This window comes from Phyllobates terribilis, unplaced genomic scaffold, assembly GCF_046119375.1.
Source record: "Phyllobates terribilis strain yellow unplaced genomic scaffold, ASM4611937v1 Scaffold_373__1_contigs__length_1865987, whole genome shotgun sequence".
Lineage (NCBI taxonomy): Eukaryota > Metazoa > Chordata > Amphibia > Anura > Dendrobatidae > Phyllobates > Phyllobates terribilis.
This window is the reverse complement of record NW_027363133.1, coordinates 1,054,819-1,074,703: the sequence shown is the minus strand read 5'-3', so window position 1 is coordinate 1,074,703 and position 19,885 is coordinate 1,054,819. Positions and strand designations below refer to the sequence as shown.

The 19,885-nt window shown below is 41.4% G+C and overlaps 1 protein-coding gene across 4 annotated transcripts in view; it reads right to left on the bottom strand.

The window, feature by feature from the left end:
* The window catches only part of LOC141223161 (myoferlin-like), a 161,783-nt gene that overhangs the window by 118,317 nt on the left and 23,581 nt on the right, over positions 1-19,885 (bottom strand). For all 4 annotated transcript variants that reach the window (XM_073666783.1, XM_073666785.1, XM_073666784.1 and 1 more), the window contains exons 2-3: positions 17,308-17,363; positions 13,330-13,421 (exon numbers count right to left, since the gene is read on the bottom strand). In XM_073666783.1, coding sequence (XP_073522884.1) covers positions 13,330-13,421; positions 17,308-17,363 — 148 coding nt within the window. The remainder of the gene's footprint in view (positions 1-13,329; positions 13,422-17,307; positions 17,364-19,885) is intronic.

The window sequence follows — 19,885 nt, the reverse complement described above, 5'->3', positions numbered from 1 at the left end:
AATTATTCTATGTAGAGACCTCAGTGTACAAACTCCTGTACATAAAATCAGCATAATATGCCTTGGACCCTTCTTGAATGTGGGGCTTTTATGGTGGTCCTAGATGGTACCTATCCCAGTATAACACACCTCAACCTCTCCTGGTGCACATGGTACTCTGTAGAGTCAGAATATACGTTCCAAAATGTAGACAGTGGAAAGACCACAGCAATACGGCGTGAATGCAGCCTAATGGTGCAAGCAGAGCTCCTGGCCCGTAAATCCAGAAACCCTCGCTGCGCCATTAGCACCATCCTACGACTACAGTTTGTTTCACGCCGATAGATGCTCAGGAACACGGTCCAATAACTGATCTACTTACTGCCCAATAATTGTGCAAGACATTAATTTCGTATTCTTTAATTGTAAACTCATAGCAAAATGTCCTAAAATCTAGTGGAGCGTTGGGTAACCTCAGGCCCTCGGGCCATTTACAGCCCTCGATGACCTTTTGTTCTTGCTCTGTGAGGACGTGCACGCAGTATTCACTACTGAACACAGACGTAGAAATGAACCTGTGCATGCCGAGTTGCACATCTCCATAGACAAAGCATGGCAGAATTCTGTTGCCTATAGGGGATTTGGATGGGGAGAGGAACGAGGGTCGGGTTGTCCAGAGAGCGTTTGCTGACATGAACCAGTTCCAAGAGGAGAATTAATTTTGGTCTGTGAGCCCCCCCTCCCTTTTTTAACCAGGCTCAATGCAAAATATATACAGCCCTATACAATGATATATAAAGAATTGCCCATTACAACAGTTATCAGAATATTCTTTGTCTAATAAGGTTTAATGGAAACTTGGCAAGACTCATTGTGCTCAGTAACTGTATGACCAGGTTCCAGGAAAAATAAATTATTTATACCATTATGGAACTATTGCAATATTTTAGGAACCAAAACTCAGCCAGATGTAGTCCACCTTTCATCTGTAAGCGTAGCACCACTTCCTCACATTAAGCAACGCTTTATTCATCTCGCATTCATCAGAAAGCCATTTACTGTGACCCTTTGTCCCCATGTTTTGCGATAGCATGCCTGCCATTGCCCACTAATACCGTCCGACATTATCCGAATGTGTATAGGGGACATAAAATACACTATATGGACAAAGTATTGGGACACGTCCACATTACACCTACAGGTGCTGTTATCACATCCCATTCTTAACACAGAGATTAGTATGGAGTGGGTCCCTTTGCAACAATAAAAAAAATTTACACTCTTGTGTGAAGGTTTTCTACATAATTTGGAGGTTTCGGTGGGAATTTTTGCCCATAAATCCAGAAGAAAATGTACGAGGTCAGACACTGATGTTGGGGAGATGGCCCAGTTCTAGTTCATCCCAAAAGCTGGTGGATGGGGTTGAGGTCAGACAGACAGAGTCATGTTCTAAACTCGTTCAACCATGACTTTATGGACCTTGCTTTGTGCTCAGTCATGGGGAGCAGAAAAGGGTCTTCCCCCAAATCGTTTCCACAAACGTGAAAGCTACAATCGTCCAAAATGTCAAGGAATTCTAAAACATTAAGACTTTCTTTCTCTGGAACCAAGGATGAGGCCAACCCCTGAAAAACAAGACCATAGCATAACCCCTCCTCCACCAATCTTTACAGCTGGCACAATGCAATCCAGAAGGTAACGTTCTCCCGATATTAGCCAAATCAAGAGTCTGCCATTGCCAGTATAATAGCGAAGCCAAACACATTTTGCCAGTGGCAAGTAACATTGACTTATACTGGGGTCCAGGGTTCGAATAAACCCAAAGACAATACCTGCATAGAGATTGTGCATTTCCATCGTGTATTCCAGTTTATTCATGCTCTAAAAATATACTGCTAGGTTAATTTGCTTCTGATGAAAATGAAAAGTGACAGATATGAAGAAATTAGGTTGTGAGCCCTCAATATGGTCAAGGACTGATGTGAATGGCCACAATCTTTGTACAAGGCTACAGAATATGATGATGCTATAGGGAATTTAAAAAAAAATAAATAAACCTGAAGGCCAATTGATTCCATAAACAGTATATCTATTCCCTCAACATTAACAGGGAAATTCCGTAACATTTTGCTGTAGAGTAATGATCAAAGCCGTAACATTCTGGGCTCCAGTGTAAAATCTCGAATTGGCCCTGCCACCTTTCATCTCATTTAAAACACATCATATGTGTCAGAAGGGACTTTGACCTCCTCAGGCACCAGAGCCTTCATACTTGCCAACTGTCTTGCAAACTCTGGAGTCTCTCAGCTAAAGGTAACACCCTTCTGGACTCCCAAAGACTTTCTAAAAAGTGTGTTAACTCTTTTGGAAGTTTTAAAGGGCATGATGCCTGGTTCTAAGCATATAGTTGTAGGGTGTAACCAGGGCATGAACCTAAGTTGCTGAATGCTAAGGGCCGGGGTGGGATGCCAAAAAGCCACTTTTTGCTTTTGCCAGAGCAGCAGTCAGGGAATACTGCGACAGAGGCCAGATGATCGCTGCGTCTGGTTTCACGAACTCCTGCATTGGTTAAAAGTACTTCCCCATCTTATTAAACAGCGCAGGTTTTTTTCCTTGCTAGCAGTGCAGGGGTTAATCTGTTCAGTTGAAGCTCCTGGAGCTTTCCTATCTGGATTGTCTCAGCTGTTCTGTGTTGGCCACTCCCTTCTATGCATACTGGTGTCTGGCACTTCGGGATTGCCAGTGTTAGTTCTTACTCCCTGGTGTGCAGATGGAGGTGTAGTTTGTGGTTGGAGATTAGTTCCGGAGATTGTTACTAAGGCCAAGACTCTGCTGGGTGGTCTATGAACAGTGGGAGTTCCAGCATCCATAAGCACATACAGGGGGTATAAAGAAGGTGTGGAGAGCATGGAAGAGCTATATACGGGGCATGGCCTTGAAAGTGGGAGTGGAAATGGGGCAAAAATTTCCACCAGCGCATTTTGCCCACTATTCTGCTAGAAAGGCGTCCCTAAAAGTATCCAAACAGCAGATGTTTAGCAATAATTCTGCACCTGTTAATCCTATACTCCTCATTATTACTGATTCATGAAAAACTCCCTTTTTTCCAGCAAACTTTATTTGACCAAATCTCCTTCCAGAATGACGGCTGCAGTACATAACATGGGAGAGTAGCCAGCATAACCAATCAGCTCACATGATGGAGTTTCAGCAAAAGGACTGGACTTAAAGTTTGATATGTAGAAAAGTTATAGCCCAAATCAGGGCTTTTCCCAGTCTCAGCAGGCGGAGAAATTGTAGCTGGAAACCTCGTAAAATATACTGCAAACTCACAAGTGTAACTCAGCCAGGAAACAATGAGTAACACAGGAATGTGCCGACGTTAGTCCTTGAAGCGGGGCGAACATTATTTCTTAGTGTTACTAGGGAACTAACTATACAAGAGGCGATGGCCACAAGTAATATAACTGTACTTTGTTATCCACAGACAAAAACTATTTCCTATATAATTAAGGCTATTTTTAAAGCCGGCTTCTATGAGGAGGAGGAGGAGGCAGCTTTGTTGGAAAGGTATTTTTCATGCATTTATATGTAAAGCACAGGGTAAACCGAATCCATAACTGTACAGTCCACTGAATACAAAGAATGTCCACGTGTTGTACATAATTTAAAGGAGCCTGTCACACTGTATAATCTGTCTGATCTGTGGGCAGCTCGGCATAGAGAAGGAGAAGCTGAGCAGAAGGATATAAAGATTTTCTGGAAAAGATTTAGTATAACTTGTATATTACTTATGGAAATTCCTAGTGTTTGTATACACACAAGAGTCCAGTGGGCGGTCCTACTGGTGATTGACCGCTCTCTCTCCATGGACAGTCATGCAGGGAAGACTGTCAATAACGGAATAGAACCGCCCACTGGACTCCTATAAATCTTCTGATCCCCAACTTCTACTCTATAAGGTCGCAGTCAGACGACCGTATAACACGGACGACAGTCGCATTGCAGTGCTCGGACTGGCTGGTGGCCCTCCTCACCCGAAAGCATGTATTTCTATGCAGCTGTCATGCGTGAGTGAGGAGAGCTGCCGGCAAGTCCGAGTACTGCGATGTGATCGTCGTCCATGTTATACGGCCGTCTGACTGTCCCCTAACAACCGGCCTGCAGATCAGATACCATTTTTGAAGTCATGTGACAAGAATGGGCATTATTATTGTTTTGAGATATTCTTTTAAAAGGGGTGAAAGACTAACTAGAGCAAAATGGTTAATATGCCCTAAATAATAACAGTAAACCTACAATAAATAACTCATCTAATGATGGATTAGCAGGTTATCTGGGCACGTTCACATTGTGAATAATAGTGGATAGCAGGAGTCTCACTATAAGGGCTCACACCACCGTATGCATCGGATGAGTGTTACCCGATTTTTTATCGAATGGTCCAAGGACTAATGTTATTCAATGGGGCAGTGCTGATGAGCAAATTTTTTTCACTAACAGTATCTGTGAGAAAAAAACTCAGCATGCTGCGATTTCACTCCGAAATCAGATGGGTGTAAGAAGAAAAAAAAATATTCGATGCCATACGGAGCCAGTGTAGCATCCGATTTTTACAGATCATGGCAATTCCGTATTGTAGGGATCTGTAAATGATTAATAACTGCTGAGTTGAAGAACAGATTGTATACAAACAGCATACGGATGGCAAGTGAGAAAAAAAAAAAAAATCGTCCCATTTTTCTGGATGAAAATCAGACCGATTTTTTACGTTTGTGCGACCCTAGCCTAATGGGTAGGAAAAATCTGTTCAAAATCCACCTGGGAAAATGAATCACGCAGAGTATTACACAAATTTCAGTATTAAAGGGGTTGAAATCTCTGGAGAAAAATAGAAATGGATGCATCTTCATGTGGAAGAATTTCACACGTTCAGATCTTATTCACATGGCTGTGATCCGCTCCATTTTCAGTGTGCAAATTAAATATTACCGTAAGTATTTGTCAGATGCGATCATGCTTTTAACGATTCACCACAAATCCGCAGCATTTCACATGCAAGGCGTTTAAGCCTCCTCACACTGGCGTGCCAGACCTGGCATGTCACTCTACATAAAGGAGAAACATTATCCCTTAAACATCAGTCCAGAGCCTCTCACCCAGCCAAATCAGATCTCATACTTTGCACCGACGAGGGGCAATACCCCGAAATACCACGTCTACAAATTAAGATAAAAGCCAAACCAGAATCTCAAGTCATATTGCAAGGCTCATTAAAGGGTTGATATTCACTTTTAGGATTGCGGCTTCCAATAAGTGGCGCTGGAGTTCAAGTCCTCTTCTTCTCCGAAGAGACAATTTGCATATTTAATACCCCTCTACATTTAAAGGGACAAAATCCTCAGCAGGAACTCGCAAACTGTGAATTTCAAAAAGGTTTTCTGCCACCATAAAAGAGGTTTGTACAATTAATCCAAAAGCTGCAATAGATCTAGTAATTCACCACACAAGTTGCGATGTGATTACTTACCTAGCTACACAGCCAAGTGCTTATACAGTTCCATAATAATCTTCCGAAAGTCATAGCTGGTGATCACTGAATCTAACATTTACCACGACTCTGTTTAATGTCCGTCACAGTCAGTCTCAACCACAAAAGCTCTATATAGGTTATGAAATACAGCAACCAAACCTTACATTGTGCAAGGGACCAAATCCTTGTCAAACCCCCAACACTCGTTATTTCACGATTTCTATTGTCCTGCATCTGTCATTTTTGCATATTTTACAGAAGCACATCCTTTTGTCTGAAGCAGCGAAACTTAAAAACAATCAATTTTTTTCATCTATCAATAGGACATTTTATAATACATCTTATAGAAAAATCCACTTCTTTCTCCTCCAGAACTGATCATACATTCTCAAAATTATCAATTCAGGGGTAAAATCTGTATTCAGTGAAGACAGATTTCCCATTACTGAGATAGGAGATGACAGTTGGGACTCAAAGTTCTATGGAGAATTGTAACTGGTTTCAAAAGAACTTGCAGCAGAATGTCTGTCTGCCTCTAGCTCCTCCCATCTCCATAGATTCTTATAAGCACCAAGTGTCATCTTCTATCTCAGTAATGGGAAAAAGCAGCCTTCACTGAATACAGATGTTACCCATGATTTGAGAGTGAAAGATAAATCCAGGAGGAGAAAGAAGCAGATTGCTCCAATAAGATATATTACAGAGTTGCTTATTTTCTTGCGAACTTTCTTTTTTGATTTTTGAAATAAAAATGACGATTATTCTATAATCAGTATGCAATCTACTTATGTCCGTCACACATTTATGCGATAACTATAGAATATTCCATAAAAGTCCCAGATGGAATAAACTTAGAATGTTTATTGCCGTGACACAGAAGTCAAGAATTTTAAAGAGCAAGGTAAAGACTATAATTGGAAGGGACACGGCCACCTGTCCTATTTCTCCAATTATATGATACTGCTAGATTACACAAAGTGATTTTAATATTCTGGTTTGCATACAAAGTCATTGTCTATGGCAGGCGTCTCAAATGCAGCTATTGGCCACATGCAGGCTTTAAAGCAACTTTTCTTGCAGCCCGCAGAAAGGGGCAGGCTGGGCCAGGAAGCGGCTATCGGTTGGGTGGGCACAGTGTCTTGAAATGTGTTGGGTGACATCCTGGAAACTTCACAGAATAGTAGAATGCAAGTAGGGGGAGCCGTGGGGCCACCATCACACTACACGTAGGGGGAGCCGTGGGGCCACCATCACACTACACGTAGGGGGAGCCGTGGGGCCACCATCACACTACACGTAGGGGGAGCCGTGGGGCCACCATCACACTACACGTAGGGGGAGCCGTGGGGCCACCATCACACTACACGTAGGGGGAGCCGTGGGGCCACCATCACACTACACATAGGGGGAGCCGTGGGGCCACCATCACACTACACGTAGGGGGAGCCGTGGGGCCACCATCACACTACACGTAGGGGGAGCCGTGGGGCCACCATCACACTACACGTAGGGGGAGCCGTGGGGCCACCATCACACTACACGTAGGGGGAGCCGTGGGGCCACCATCACACTGCATGTAGGGGAGCTGTGGGGCTGCAGTACACTAGAAATCACAATGCAACACAGTTTACTTGTATGATGCCATGATGTAGCAGCTATACAGAGCATACTTTAGCCTAGTGATTTCTGTTGCGTTGGATAGCTCCAACCTAAATTTTACAATGCCGCTGGCACCCTAACGGGATTTTTCTATGCGACTCGAGGCCCCATTTTAGTTTGGTTCTAGAGCTTTTTTTTTTTTTGCTTAGGATCCTTGATGTGGATAATCAAAATTTTCTAAAATGTGATCCCAAGTGACGGATAATAAACATGCTGGGGATATTTTTGCATTTACATACAAACATAGTGTATGCAAAAAGTGACGACATGCAAGAATAGCTCAGATGTCTTATCGGACAGATTCCCAGGTGCTGTTCCTTTTAATTTGTTTTCGGCCATTAAGAAATGGTCACACGTTGACTCATGTACAAACAGCAGCTCTGAATAAAGCTCGCGGTGGGAATATGGGACCCACGCCTTCAGCTTGTGTATTTTCTAATAGTGAGATATGTAGTGAACCTTTCACCCCACCCATTCTATTTGCCGATATTAATTATGCATACAAAAGATAAGCAGCTCACTAAAACAAATATTCCAAAAGAAGGAGGATGTATGCCATGTAAACGTGAAAGTGGGAATGCAAAAACTTAAAGAGGAAGTTTGTCCAAATAATTTGACATATCAGAAGGGCACATTAGTAGAGTCTGTATGATGCGACCTTCAGGGTATGGATTTCCTCAGCAGATTTCTGAACCTATTTTTCCTGTAAAAAAATTTCTGCTGCAGATTTTCCACTGATCCAAAACAATAAAATTATGCCAATACGACACAGATTTTGTTACAAATTTCCCCTTTAAGAATGAATTTGGATGATGTTGATTGTGTTGCAGAAAGTTCTACAATTGTCCCGTTCATCTGAAAAACTGTTTTCAGCAGCAGCAATTTCTGCAACAAAATCTGCAGCGTGGGAATTCACCTCAATGCAGAAACTCCCACAACTGCAAAAAAAAAAAATAAAGGTTCATTGCATTTAATCAGAAGGGGGTTGTTCAAATGAATGGGACACCCACTGACAATCAGCAGCGTATGCTTTCACCTTAAAAATCCACAGCGTTGGTCAGTTTCTGCTGTAAATTTCTTTCCGCTGCACATGAGTAAAATTTGGCAAAGTCTCATCTACTTTTCTACTACTGGAAAATGGTGGAGATTTTCTACCTGCAAATCTGGATGGAAAGTCTGCAGCGTATCTGCCCCACATTAACATACCCATTGAGGCCATTTAGATGGGCCAATAAAAAAAAAAAGTGATGGGACAGAACAATATACAATTGTTCTGTCCCCATAAGGTTTCAAAAATCCAAGGAAATTCGAGGAATCAGAAAACTTCTCATAGGGATAAAATATAACTTTTATTCTGTCTTTAAAAGCATATGGCATTAGTTACAAATGCAGAAGATGAATCAAGCAACGTTTCGGCCAGGATAGGACTTTCTCAAGCCAAAATTACAAAAAGTCAGCCATAACAGTCCGAGCCTGCACAGAGTGGCCTTTGGTGCATGAGAAATATCCACTGGACTGTCCCCATACAGAGTCACGTTTATCAGCAGCACATTCCAGGAAGATGTGCGGTTGATAAAAATGATTTTATTTTGCATTGCTTCTTAATTGGGCAATTGCCAACCTGTTTAAACAGGCTAATAATCAGGAACGAGCATTGCTACGAATATTTGCCAATTATTGGCTCATCTAAATGGACCAATGCTCACATCTCTGAAAAAGGAAAAGCAAGAGTGGGTCCAGCTTTTATAATTCCTTCCCATTGACTTAAAAAAAATAATTAATAAAAACCTTAAACCGAGACCTCTCCAACCCAGCAATAGCAATCAATTATCAGTATAAATCACACTTTATATATAGTCATGGCTGAAAGTGTTGGCACCCTTGAAATTGTTCCAGAAAATGAAGTATTTCTCCCAGAAAGTTATTGCAGTTACACGTTTTGTTATAGACTTTTTTTTTTTTTAATTTCCTTTTTGTGCATTGGAACACAAAAAGAAAAAGGAAAGCTAAAAAAAAAAAAAAAGGCAAATTAGATAGAATTTTACAGAAAACCCCAAAAAATGGTCCGGCCAAAATTGTTGGCACCTTTCCAAAATTGTGGGTAAACAACTTTGTTTCAAGAATCTGTTGCTCATTCAAACTCACCTGTGGCAAGTAACAGGAGTGTGCAATATGAAAATCACACATGAAACCAGATAAAAAGGGGAGAAGTTGACTCAATGGGGGGTGTGTGAATCAAAATTGTTGAAGAATATTAACAATCTCAATGTTACAAGTCCATCTCCAGAGATCTTGAGGTTCCTTTGTCCACGGTGCGCAGCATAATCACAAAGTTTAATACCTATGGCATTGTAGCTTAACCACCTGGACGTCAGAGAAAAATTGCTGAAAAGTTGCAACGCAGGATAGTCCGGATAGTGGATCAGCAGCCACAATCAAGTACCAAAGAAATTCAAGCTGTCCTACAGGCTCAAGGTGCATCAGTGTCAGCAGGAACCATCAGTCGACATTTGAATGAAATGAAACGCTATGGCAGGAGACCTAGGAGGACCCCACTGCTGACAAAGACATAACAAAGCTAGACTGCAGATTGCTAAAATGTACTTAAGCCAAAATCCTTCTGGGAAAGCGTCTTGTGGACAGATGAGACCAAGATAGAGCTTTTCGGTAAAGCACCTCATTCTACTGTTTGCTGAAAAAAGAATGAGGCCTTCAAAGAAAAGAACACTGAACTTCCACCATATTTGACTGTAGGTACTAAGATGTTTTGGGGTTGTTTAGCTACCTCTGGCACTATGTGCCCTGACTATGTGCAAGGCATCATGAAATCTGAAGATCATCAAAGGATTTTAGGTCACAATGAAGTCACAATGAAGTGCCCAAACAGGACAATGACCCAAACAAAGCACTGGAGAGTTCTGAAGTGACTAGCAATGAGTGCAGCTTTAAGGCTGTGTGCCCACTATGCATTTTTTAAGTGTTTCCGCAGTGGCAATTCCGCTACAGAAATGCTTAAAAAAGCACTTGGTAGAAGGCCTGTCATGTTTCCCAATGATAATCCGCATGTGCTGTGCACATGCTGCGGAAATTTCCTCTGCGGATTATCATTGCGGAAAAATCCACAGCACTACCAATTATTTTGCGGAAGCGCGGCGTGTTCGCCGCCATTGACTTGCATTGAAACGCATGTAATCCGCATCACTGAATCTGTACATGCAGAATCCATGCGATTCAATGTGCGGATGGTACCCGGGTTTGGAGAAGAGGAGGCTCTCCTCCAGACCGGGGTACCATAGTGCCTGTAAAAAAAAAGAATAAAATAAAAAATATACATCATACTTACCTTCTGATGGCCCCCGGTCTCCATAGCGATCCGTCCTAGCTTACAGGCAGCTCACGGTGGACTAAAAGGACCTGCGATGACGTCATTCAGTCATGTGACGGGTCACGCGACCGCTGACGTCAGCAGGTCCTTTAGTCTACCGCGAGCTGCTGGCAAGCCGAGACAAGGACACCGGGGGCCATCAGAAAGTAAGTATAATATTTATTTTTTACCATTCTTTTACGGTCACACTATATATGCCGGTTGCATGGATTTATATAGTGTGACCAAGTTGTCAAGCACTTGCCAAGTGATGCTAAAAATCGCTTGGTAAGCGCTTGACAACACGCATGCGGAAATGCATGTGAAGAACGCTTCACATCCACATGTCCCTGGCAGGAAAACCGCATGTACAGTACAGACCAAAAGTTTGGACACACCTTCTCATTTAAAGATTTTTCTGTATTTTCATGACTATGTAAATTGTACATTCACACTGAAGGCATCAAAACTATGAATTAACACATGTGGAATTATATACTTAACAAAAAAGTGTGAAACAACTGAAAATATGTCTTATATTCTAGGTTCTTCAAGGTAGCCACCTTTTGCTTTGATGACCTTCAAGAGGTAGTCACCGGAAATGGTTTTCACTTCACAGGTGTGCCCTGTCAGGTTTAATAAGTGGGATTTCTTGCCTTATAAATGGGGTTGGGACCATCAGTTGTGTTGTGCAGAAGTCAGGTGGATACACAGCTGATAGTCCTACTGAATAGACTGTTACAATTTGTATTATGGCAAGAAAAAAGCAGCCAAGTAAAGAAAAACGAGTGGCCATCATTGCTTTAAGAAATGAAGGTCAGTCAGTTCGAAAAATTGGGCTAACTTTGAAAGTGTCCCCAAGTGCAGTTGCAAAAACCATCAAGCACTACAAAGAAACTGGCTCACATGAGGACCGCCCCAGGAAAGGAAGACCAAGAGTCACCTCTGCTTCTGAGGATAAGTTTATCACAGTCACCAGCCTCAGAAATTGCAGGTTAACAGCAGCTCAGACTAGAGACCAGGTCAATGCCACACAGAGTTCTAGCAGCAGACATATCTACAACAACTATTAAGAGGAGACTTTGTGCAGCAGGCCTTCATGGTAAAATAGCTGCTAGGAAACCACTGCTAAGGACAGGCAACAAGCAGAAGAGACTTGTTTGGGCTAAAGAACACAAGGAATGGACATTAGACCAGTGGAAATCTGTGCTTTGGTCTGATGAGTCCAAATTTGAGATCTTTGGTTCCAACCACCGTGTCTTTGTGCGACGCAGAAAAGGTGAACGGATGGACTCTACATGCCTGGTTCCCACCGTGAAGCATGGAGGAGGAGGTCTGATGGTGTGGGGGTGCTTTGCTGGGGACACTGTTGGGGATTTATTCAAAATTGAAGGCATACTGAACCAGCATGGCTACCACAGCATCTTGCAGTGGCATGCTATTCCATCCGGTTTGCGTTTAGTTGGACCATCATTTATTTTTCAACAGGACAATGACCCCAAACACACCTCCAGGCTCTGTAAGGGCTATTTGACCAAGAAAGAGAGTGATGGGGTGCTACGCCAGATGACCTGGCCTCCACAGTCACCAGACCTGAACCCAATAGAAATGGTTTGGGGTGAGCTGGACCGCAGAGTGAAGGCAAAAGGGCCAACAAGTGCTAAGCATCTCTGGGAACTCCTTCAAGATTGTTGGAAGACCATTTCCGGTGCCTACCTCTTGAAGCTCATCAAGAGAATGGCAAGAATGTGCAAAGCAGTCATCAAAGCAAAAGGTGGCTACTTTGAAGAACCTAGAATATAAGACATATTTTCAGTTGTTTCACACTTTTTTGTTAAGTATATAATTCCACATGTGTTAATTCATAGTTTTGATGCCTTCAGTGTGAATGTACAATTTTCATAGTCATGAAAATACAGAAAAATCTTTAAATGAGAAGGTGTGTCCAAACTTTTGGTCTGTACTGTACAATCCGCATGCGTTTTTTCTGCCAGGGAGATGCAGAAATGCTCAGGAAAAATCCGGAGCATTTCTGTATCGTGGGCACATAGCCTTAATCTCATTGAACACCTGTGGAGAGATCTTAAAATTGCTGTTGGGAGAAGGAACCTTCAAATATGAGAGACCTGGAGCTGTTTGCAAATGAAGATTGGTCCAAAATTCCAGTTGAGAGGTGTAAGAATCTTGTTGATGGTTATAGGAAGCGTTTGATTGCCATTATTTATTCCAAAAAGGTGTGCAACCAAATATTAAGTGGAGGGTGCCAACAATTTTGTCTGGCCCTTTTTTGGGTTGTGTAAAATTATGTCCAATACACACAAATTTCTCTGAGAGAAATACTTAATTTTCTGCGACAATTTCATGGGAGCCACCATCTTCGGCTATGACACACACAGATTTTTCGTCATGTCGATAAGCCACAAGATAATAATTATGCATACAGAAGACCATTGTAAAGCTAAAGCAAATAAAGAAATAAATCAAACATTTCCATAATGAAAGAAAGTTTATACTAATTTTATAACTAGAAAATTCTTCATTCATCATCCCGTTTTCATCAATCTACAAGCTGGCAATACATAATGGCTACTCTTCTGCAATGGAAACCATTTCAGATTTTTATATTCCATTCATTCCTTTGTATAATATATGCAGTAAAGCAGCGGTTACTCTACAGCTGATGCACTACCGCTCCCAGCACGTTCTGACTGCCTATGATGTAGGAAAACTTGTGGTTTCCCTATAGCAGGCATTAAAGTTTAAATGCAAGAGATAAGATATGCAGATAACCTACTTGTCTTTTCCGATTGTTTCAAAATCCTTCACAACGATTTCCAATGATGAGGAATAGTCGATGGGTATTCCCTTCAGATCAAACTCAATAAGCTGGAAGAGAAAAGTGTGAAACAGGATATTTGTAGCTGTACATAAACCACAGCTATGTCACATTATACCACAAAGAAACTATCAAACAAAGCTCATTCTCCACCCCGGGTCATGAGATCCTAAATTCAATTTGTTTCCCTGCACGCCAATAAGTTCCAAAGTGAATGGACAGTATACACACAAAACACAAATAATGGGAAGAAAATACGGCTGCCCAAGAAACAGCTAAAATTAAAAGGTTGAATGGGGTCTCTCTTATCAAGACCCTTTTCATATATCATTAGTGCATATGGACGTCATAGATGGAGGACCTCCATTTAAGACCCCGCAGTAAGAGCAGGTCATTCAGACTAACCTGGCGCATCTGAAGCCTATGGGCGCCCATAGGCCACACCATTTGACCATTGTAAAGAATAAGGGGCTGATTCATTAAAGTGGTATTCCCATCTCTAAGATTCTATCCCAATATGTAGTAGGTGTAATAATAATAATTTTAACAAATACCTCCTATTAGAAATGTAGTATAGTTCTTCTGATTTGCTATGTTGCTTTCCTCATGTGCAGGGCATTGCAGGATCTTGGGTATCCATGGTTACGACCACTGATATAGTGACAGTTAGCTAGTTGCTAGTGGTCGTAACCATGGATACCTAAGGTCCTGCAATGCCTGCACATGAGGAAAGCGACATGGCGAATCAGAAAAACTATACTACATTTCTAATAGGAGGTATTTGCTAATATTATTACACCTACCACATAATGGGATATGACCTTGGAGATGGGAATACCCCTTTAAGACGGGCACTGTACAATGAGGGCACCATTAGATTAACATATGCCTATAACTAAGAGCGAGTGGCGGCCAAAAATGCTACTGCATTTATGGACTGGTGTAAAATCTTTGAGTTGCGCAAACATTTTGAAACTTATGGTGTTTTACGCCAGCAAAAATACTGATGAAATCGAACCCCTTGTGTCGCAGCAGCGTTACAGACATCTAATAGATTCTCTTCTCCCACCTGTGCCCTAATTTTTTTCTATGGGTGCCCCAAAAACTACTGAGCATGCGCTCACCAATTTACAGAGCTCCCAAAGAAATGGAGAGCCGAGCATGCGCGCTCAACGCACAATACGACCCCAACAGCGCACAACGGGATTCACTATCCAGCAATTATGGTCTCTTGTCGAAATGTCCCATATATGTCAACCCCTTTAAGTACTGGGGACCAAAGATATGTGTTTTTATTAGGGTTGAGCGAGTATATTCTGTCCGAGTACACTCGGGCGAGCTCCGAGTATTTACAGTTGCTCGGTGATCTGGTTGAATCGCTCCCGTGTACATGATTTGCAACTGTTTGACAGCTTTATTACATGTGAGGAATGTGTAAGAAATAGACATTCCTCCCATGTAATAAAGCTGTCAAACAGTCGCAAATCATGTACACGGGAGCGATTCAACCATATCACCGAGCAGCTGTAACTACTCGGAGCTCGCCCGAGCATACTCTGCGAAAGGGTTAACAGAACATACTCGCTCAACACTAGTCTTTATGTCATTAGTTCTTTCATAAGCTACCTACATCCTAATATATTTATACAGTCAGAAATGATACTGTTGAAAACACATCAAGAAGAAATTGTGAAAGCAGAAATGTGATTCAATAACGGCCATAATTTCTTAAGTAATTTCATAATTCTACAACCAAAATTTTAAAAGGGAATCTGTCACCAGGTTTTTGCTGACCCATCTAAGAGCATCAAAGTAGGGACAGAGATCCAGATTTCAGCGCTGGGTCCCTTACGGAGCTACTTGCTGTAGTTTTAATAAAACACTGCTGCAGATCTGCTAGTCTTCTCAATGATGACCTGCTGCAATATAAACCTCAATATTCGTGAGTTCCAGCTATCCAAGGCTCTCCATCCACTAATTGGCAGCTTCCTGCCTATGCACAGTTCAGAAAAAAAAAAAGTTGTCAGTGGTCTAGGTGGAGTTATACAGAAACCACCACTGGGAAGACTAACTGATCTAAATCAGCAAAATCCGGTAAGTGACCCAGTGCTAGAATCAGGGTCTCTGTCCCTTATTTCATGATGCCCTCATATTGGGAAGCATAAACCTGGTGAAAAATTCCCAAGTTTGTAAAGTGCTGAGGTGCCGCAATTATGAAATGATTTGTTTGGCTTTATTTTTTATTTGCTGGGTAAAGTAAGGGATAATTTTGTTTTGTGCCCTACAAGTGAACTCAACATCACCATTACACATCACGGAACCACATTATTTCTAACACAACCAAATTTTTTTTATATCTTTTATGGTTTTTAGATATGGTTGGTTTCTACGGTTCATGAGATCTAAGAGTTCTCAGACTTCCGTATGGCAAAGTTATACCTAGTTAGGAAGAAATAAGGAAATCAGGATGGTTTGCTTGCACACACAAGTTGCATAATAACCCCCACACGGGCTGTAATGCCGGCCAACATACTACATTTTCTGAATGCAATAATTTTGAACTATTTCACAGATGTGGAAAAGTGAAAAATGGAAATATCCCTAGAAAAACAAAGAACAAAAATCTATCCAATTATGTCCTTCAAAAACACATCTTATCTTCGCTATATAGGTTATTTAGAGTTGAGAAGAAAGATCGATTGGATCCTTATCCAGCAGCCACATCAGTAGACCTGAGAAATGCGAACCTCCTACTAAATCAGAAGAGGTCCAGGGATGTTGCAGGTAGCGGGAGGTCCGCAGTGCCCTGACGCAGCCGTTCAACCAGGGCCCCGAGAATCATTTTACTTAACTCCAAAAGTGTTGTCTATGAAATCATTGGTGGTTTATCATTAGGAATTACCACCAAGGTCCAATTGGCTGATATTTGCCCATTGTGATCCTCATCTCAGTTTGGATTTTCCTAGTGGGCCACATGCTGATAGTTTTTAGGATCACAGCACCTCATGATACTTTTGCTCAAATGGCTGCCATGGCAAAATAACTAGAGTGAACTACCAAATTTTGTAGACTGATTTTCTATTACATGGTGAATTTTATTATTCGAGTGAAAATATTTGGAGTTTTATTGCAAATATTAAAGGGATTGTCCGGCCTTAGAGTGACTGCAGACTTGTGAATCCTCACATTGAGCACCCTGATTGCTGTGAAGATTCTCCGGTGCCAGGCACGTGCGGTCATATGATCTCAAGTATGTAATTTGCATACTTCCGGCCATATTCCAACTAGACTTGTCCATCCTTGCTCAATACATTTGCAATGAGCAAGGTTGTGTATGTCTAGTCGGTATGTGACCACATGTATGCAAATCACATATTTGTGATCACGCGTCCACCGCTCCCAGCGCACGCGATTTAAGAATTCACATGTCTGCAGTCACAAAGTATATCCTATAAAAGAAGGAAATACCAAAAATAAAATAAATTTAAACCCTAGAACACCACATACGACAAGAAACCCAAAAGAAGGTATTCAAACCAGGCAAAAAAAACAACATGTATATAAAATATTCACTTTATTAGATACACAAATTACATATAAAAACATAAGAACAAGAACATATAAAAAAAAATATAATAAGAGCTATGGGAAGGGGGAGAGAGGGTATGTCCTAAAAGAATTTGGCCAAAAAGAACAGTCCTTGCTGCCGGACAGCCCAGAGGTGCTTTCAAAAGGTCCCTGCACGTAGTCTGCACTATAGGGGCCCCTACCTTCTATGACGTCCATGTGCCCTAATAGGATATAAGGATAGTGGTTGTTCCTAAATCCCAAGAGGCATTTATGAAGAGTTCTCTGATAAACAGAAAGAACTTAATACATTTCATATTTGCTAAAAATCAAAGAAAACCCCCTAACACGACTGTGCAACCCACTTACCTCCTTCCATACTGGATTAAGTTCATTGTCTATGGACTTGGTTTTCTTTTTCTCCCCTGCAAAGAAAAGAAAAGATAAACGATTGAGAAAAAGCAAACAGTATTACTATGGGAGAAAATGCAGGTCTAGTTAATTCGGTATATTCTACACTCCAGGAATTTTTTCCCTTATATCTCGCCCATTTATCGAGAACATGGACCTCCACTCCTTCCATTCTCTATGGGACTGCAGGAGACACTTGAGCCCAGTACTATCACTGGCAGTCCCATAGAGAATGAATGAAGTGGAGCTGCGCACACTATCAAGCAGCAAAACCCTCATTGAGCAGTAAGTTATCTAAAAATTAAAAAAAAGAAAGAAAAATTAAAACTTTGTCCTAAATCTTTAAAGGGTCTGCAGTAATTTTCACCCCAAGCTATTTATATTTCTGTAACTTTCAATGACAAGTCGGGCAATACCTTTACACGGCCAGTCCTTTCCTCCGTTACTGAGAAATCAGCCTCTGAATTTATATGCAAATGAGTCTAAAGAGCTATGGTAGATCTAAAGCCTCTGTCACTCCAGTTCTATTCTCCGCCCTCTTGCTTGACTGGCAGCTCCTTTGCCTGGAGTAACACAGCAAACATGCAGTTAGTCAAGAAAGAAGAGGTGGCGCTAGATGAGGAACAGAGCTGGAGTGACTGAGGCTTCAAATCTACCATCGCTCTTCAGACTCATTTGCAGATCAATTCAAACGCTGATTTCTCAATAACAGAGCAACAGGCTGTTTTCCCTGGTGTCTTTTTAATAGGCTTTGAAGCCAGTCATTTTTTTTAATATCATATATAAAACATAGTGGCACTATGTACACTTCTTTTAGTGGCTTCACAGCTTTTAAAGCCTGGAGCTGTTAAAAAATGTGACAAAAGACAGAACATGTGCACAGCAAGTTGTTTTGACACTGCTGTGCATTATAATTCTTTTTTGGCAGTTTTTAAAGCACTTCTTTCAATGGAATCCACCTGATAAACGTGTGTGTACAAGCCTTTACAAGAGAGTCAGGAGATTTGCCAGATCTCTCCTTTTTTCCTCTAGTTGGCAAGTAGGACATACAGACACCTAGATGTACAAAACATTCCTGAGGAGCAGCCATTCATTCGCAGCTAATATCTACAATCTATTCTCAGGAATGTTGGACCTGACCACAAATAATAATATAGTTGCCCGTTTGCTCTATCGGCCGAAACCAACATGTACGTTTTGAACCTGGTGCATTTCTTAACTCCAAGTGCCGGACTGCACCCGGCATTAGATGCACCGACGTACATAATCTGTACACAGCTATGGAAACTATGACCATAATTGTGAACACATCAGAAAAAAAAAAAATGTAGAACATTTTTGCAATACACTGTGACTAATAAGCCATACAAGTAGTGATTGTACGGCACGCATGAATCACTACAAAGCACAGTAAAGCCACAGAAGGAAATATTGATAATTGCTCCATTGTGATCCAGCGTGTGGGATGATGCGGCCAGAGGATTCCTTACAAAAGGAACGGTTGTGCAAAGCTATTGTTCTAACAATAACAGATAGGGAAGTGCTAGTTCCCCTGTCCCTTGGCATTAAGGAGACCATAGAAGAATATATACAGTCATACAAAATATGTATGGACTCACTAAATGCCCTTTTTATTGTTTCCAGGATTCCTGGAAATGGGGTGGGAGATTTTTCTTCCTTTATTACGCATATACTATCCATTAAATTTACAGTAAATTCAAGTAATTCATACAAAAGACCTAGTGATTAAAGGCAATCTGTCCGCCTGTGCTTGCTTTAAATAATCACGTTGGGCTCTCGGTGCACCCTTGGTGTGGCCAAACTGTTCGGCGCACCCTCTCACCTGGTCGTTTTCCATCCATCTCCATTCTATGGCATTACTAAAGCTAAGAAGTGGTCAGAGATAGGTGGAAAACAAGGAGGTGGGAAGATGCATTGAACTGCTTGGGTGAGCAGAGGAAGCACCAGGTGCTTGGTTTGAACAGTCATTTTGTGCTGACAGACTCCCTTTAAATAACTGGTAGGGAGCCACCTTAGATTTGGGAGATATCCCATCAGGTGGACCCCATCTACTTACCATAAAAGATGAATAAAGGCTTTTATTCTGTGATCATTTTTCTTTCTAAAAACTAGATGCAGACGTGCATGTATTCTCTCATCCAAGATAATATTAGAGTTCAATTCTCTCGGATGAAAAAAAAAAAAATCCGACTTGTGCACAAAATAAGCAAAACACTGGTCCGGGTGTGATCCAATGTTTTGTCTGCTCGCCCTCCAACAAAAAAATATGACAATGTGCACGAGCCCCAAGGAGGATTATTCTATTAGGAAAATTTACATTTTGTAATTATTCATAATCTGAAGTTGTACAACAGTGTATGGCTATGTTCACACATAGCGTTTTTTCAGCGTTTTTTTTTCCTGCGGCAATCCTGATCTCTTGCCAGAAGGTTTGATCAGGATTTTTCTTGCATAAAGAGACAAAAGAAAATGGAAAAAAAACGCAGCAAAAAAGCATGTACAGTACAGACCAAAA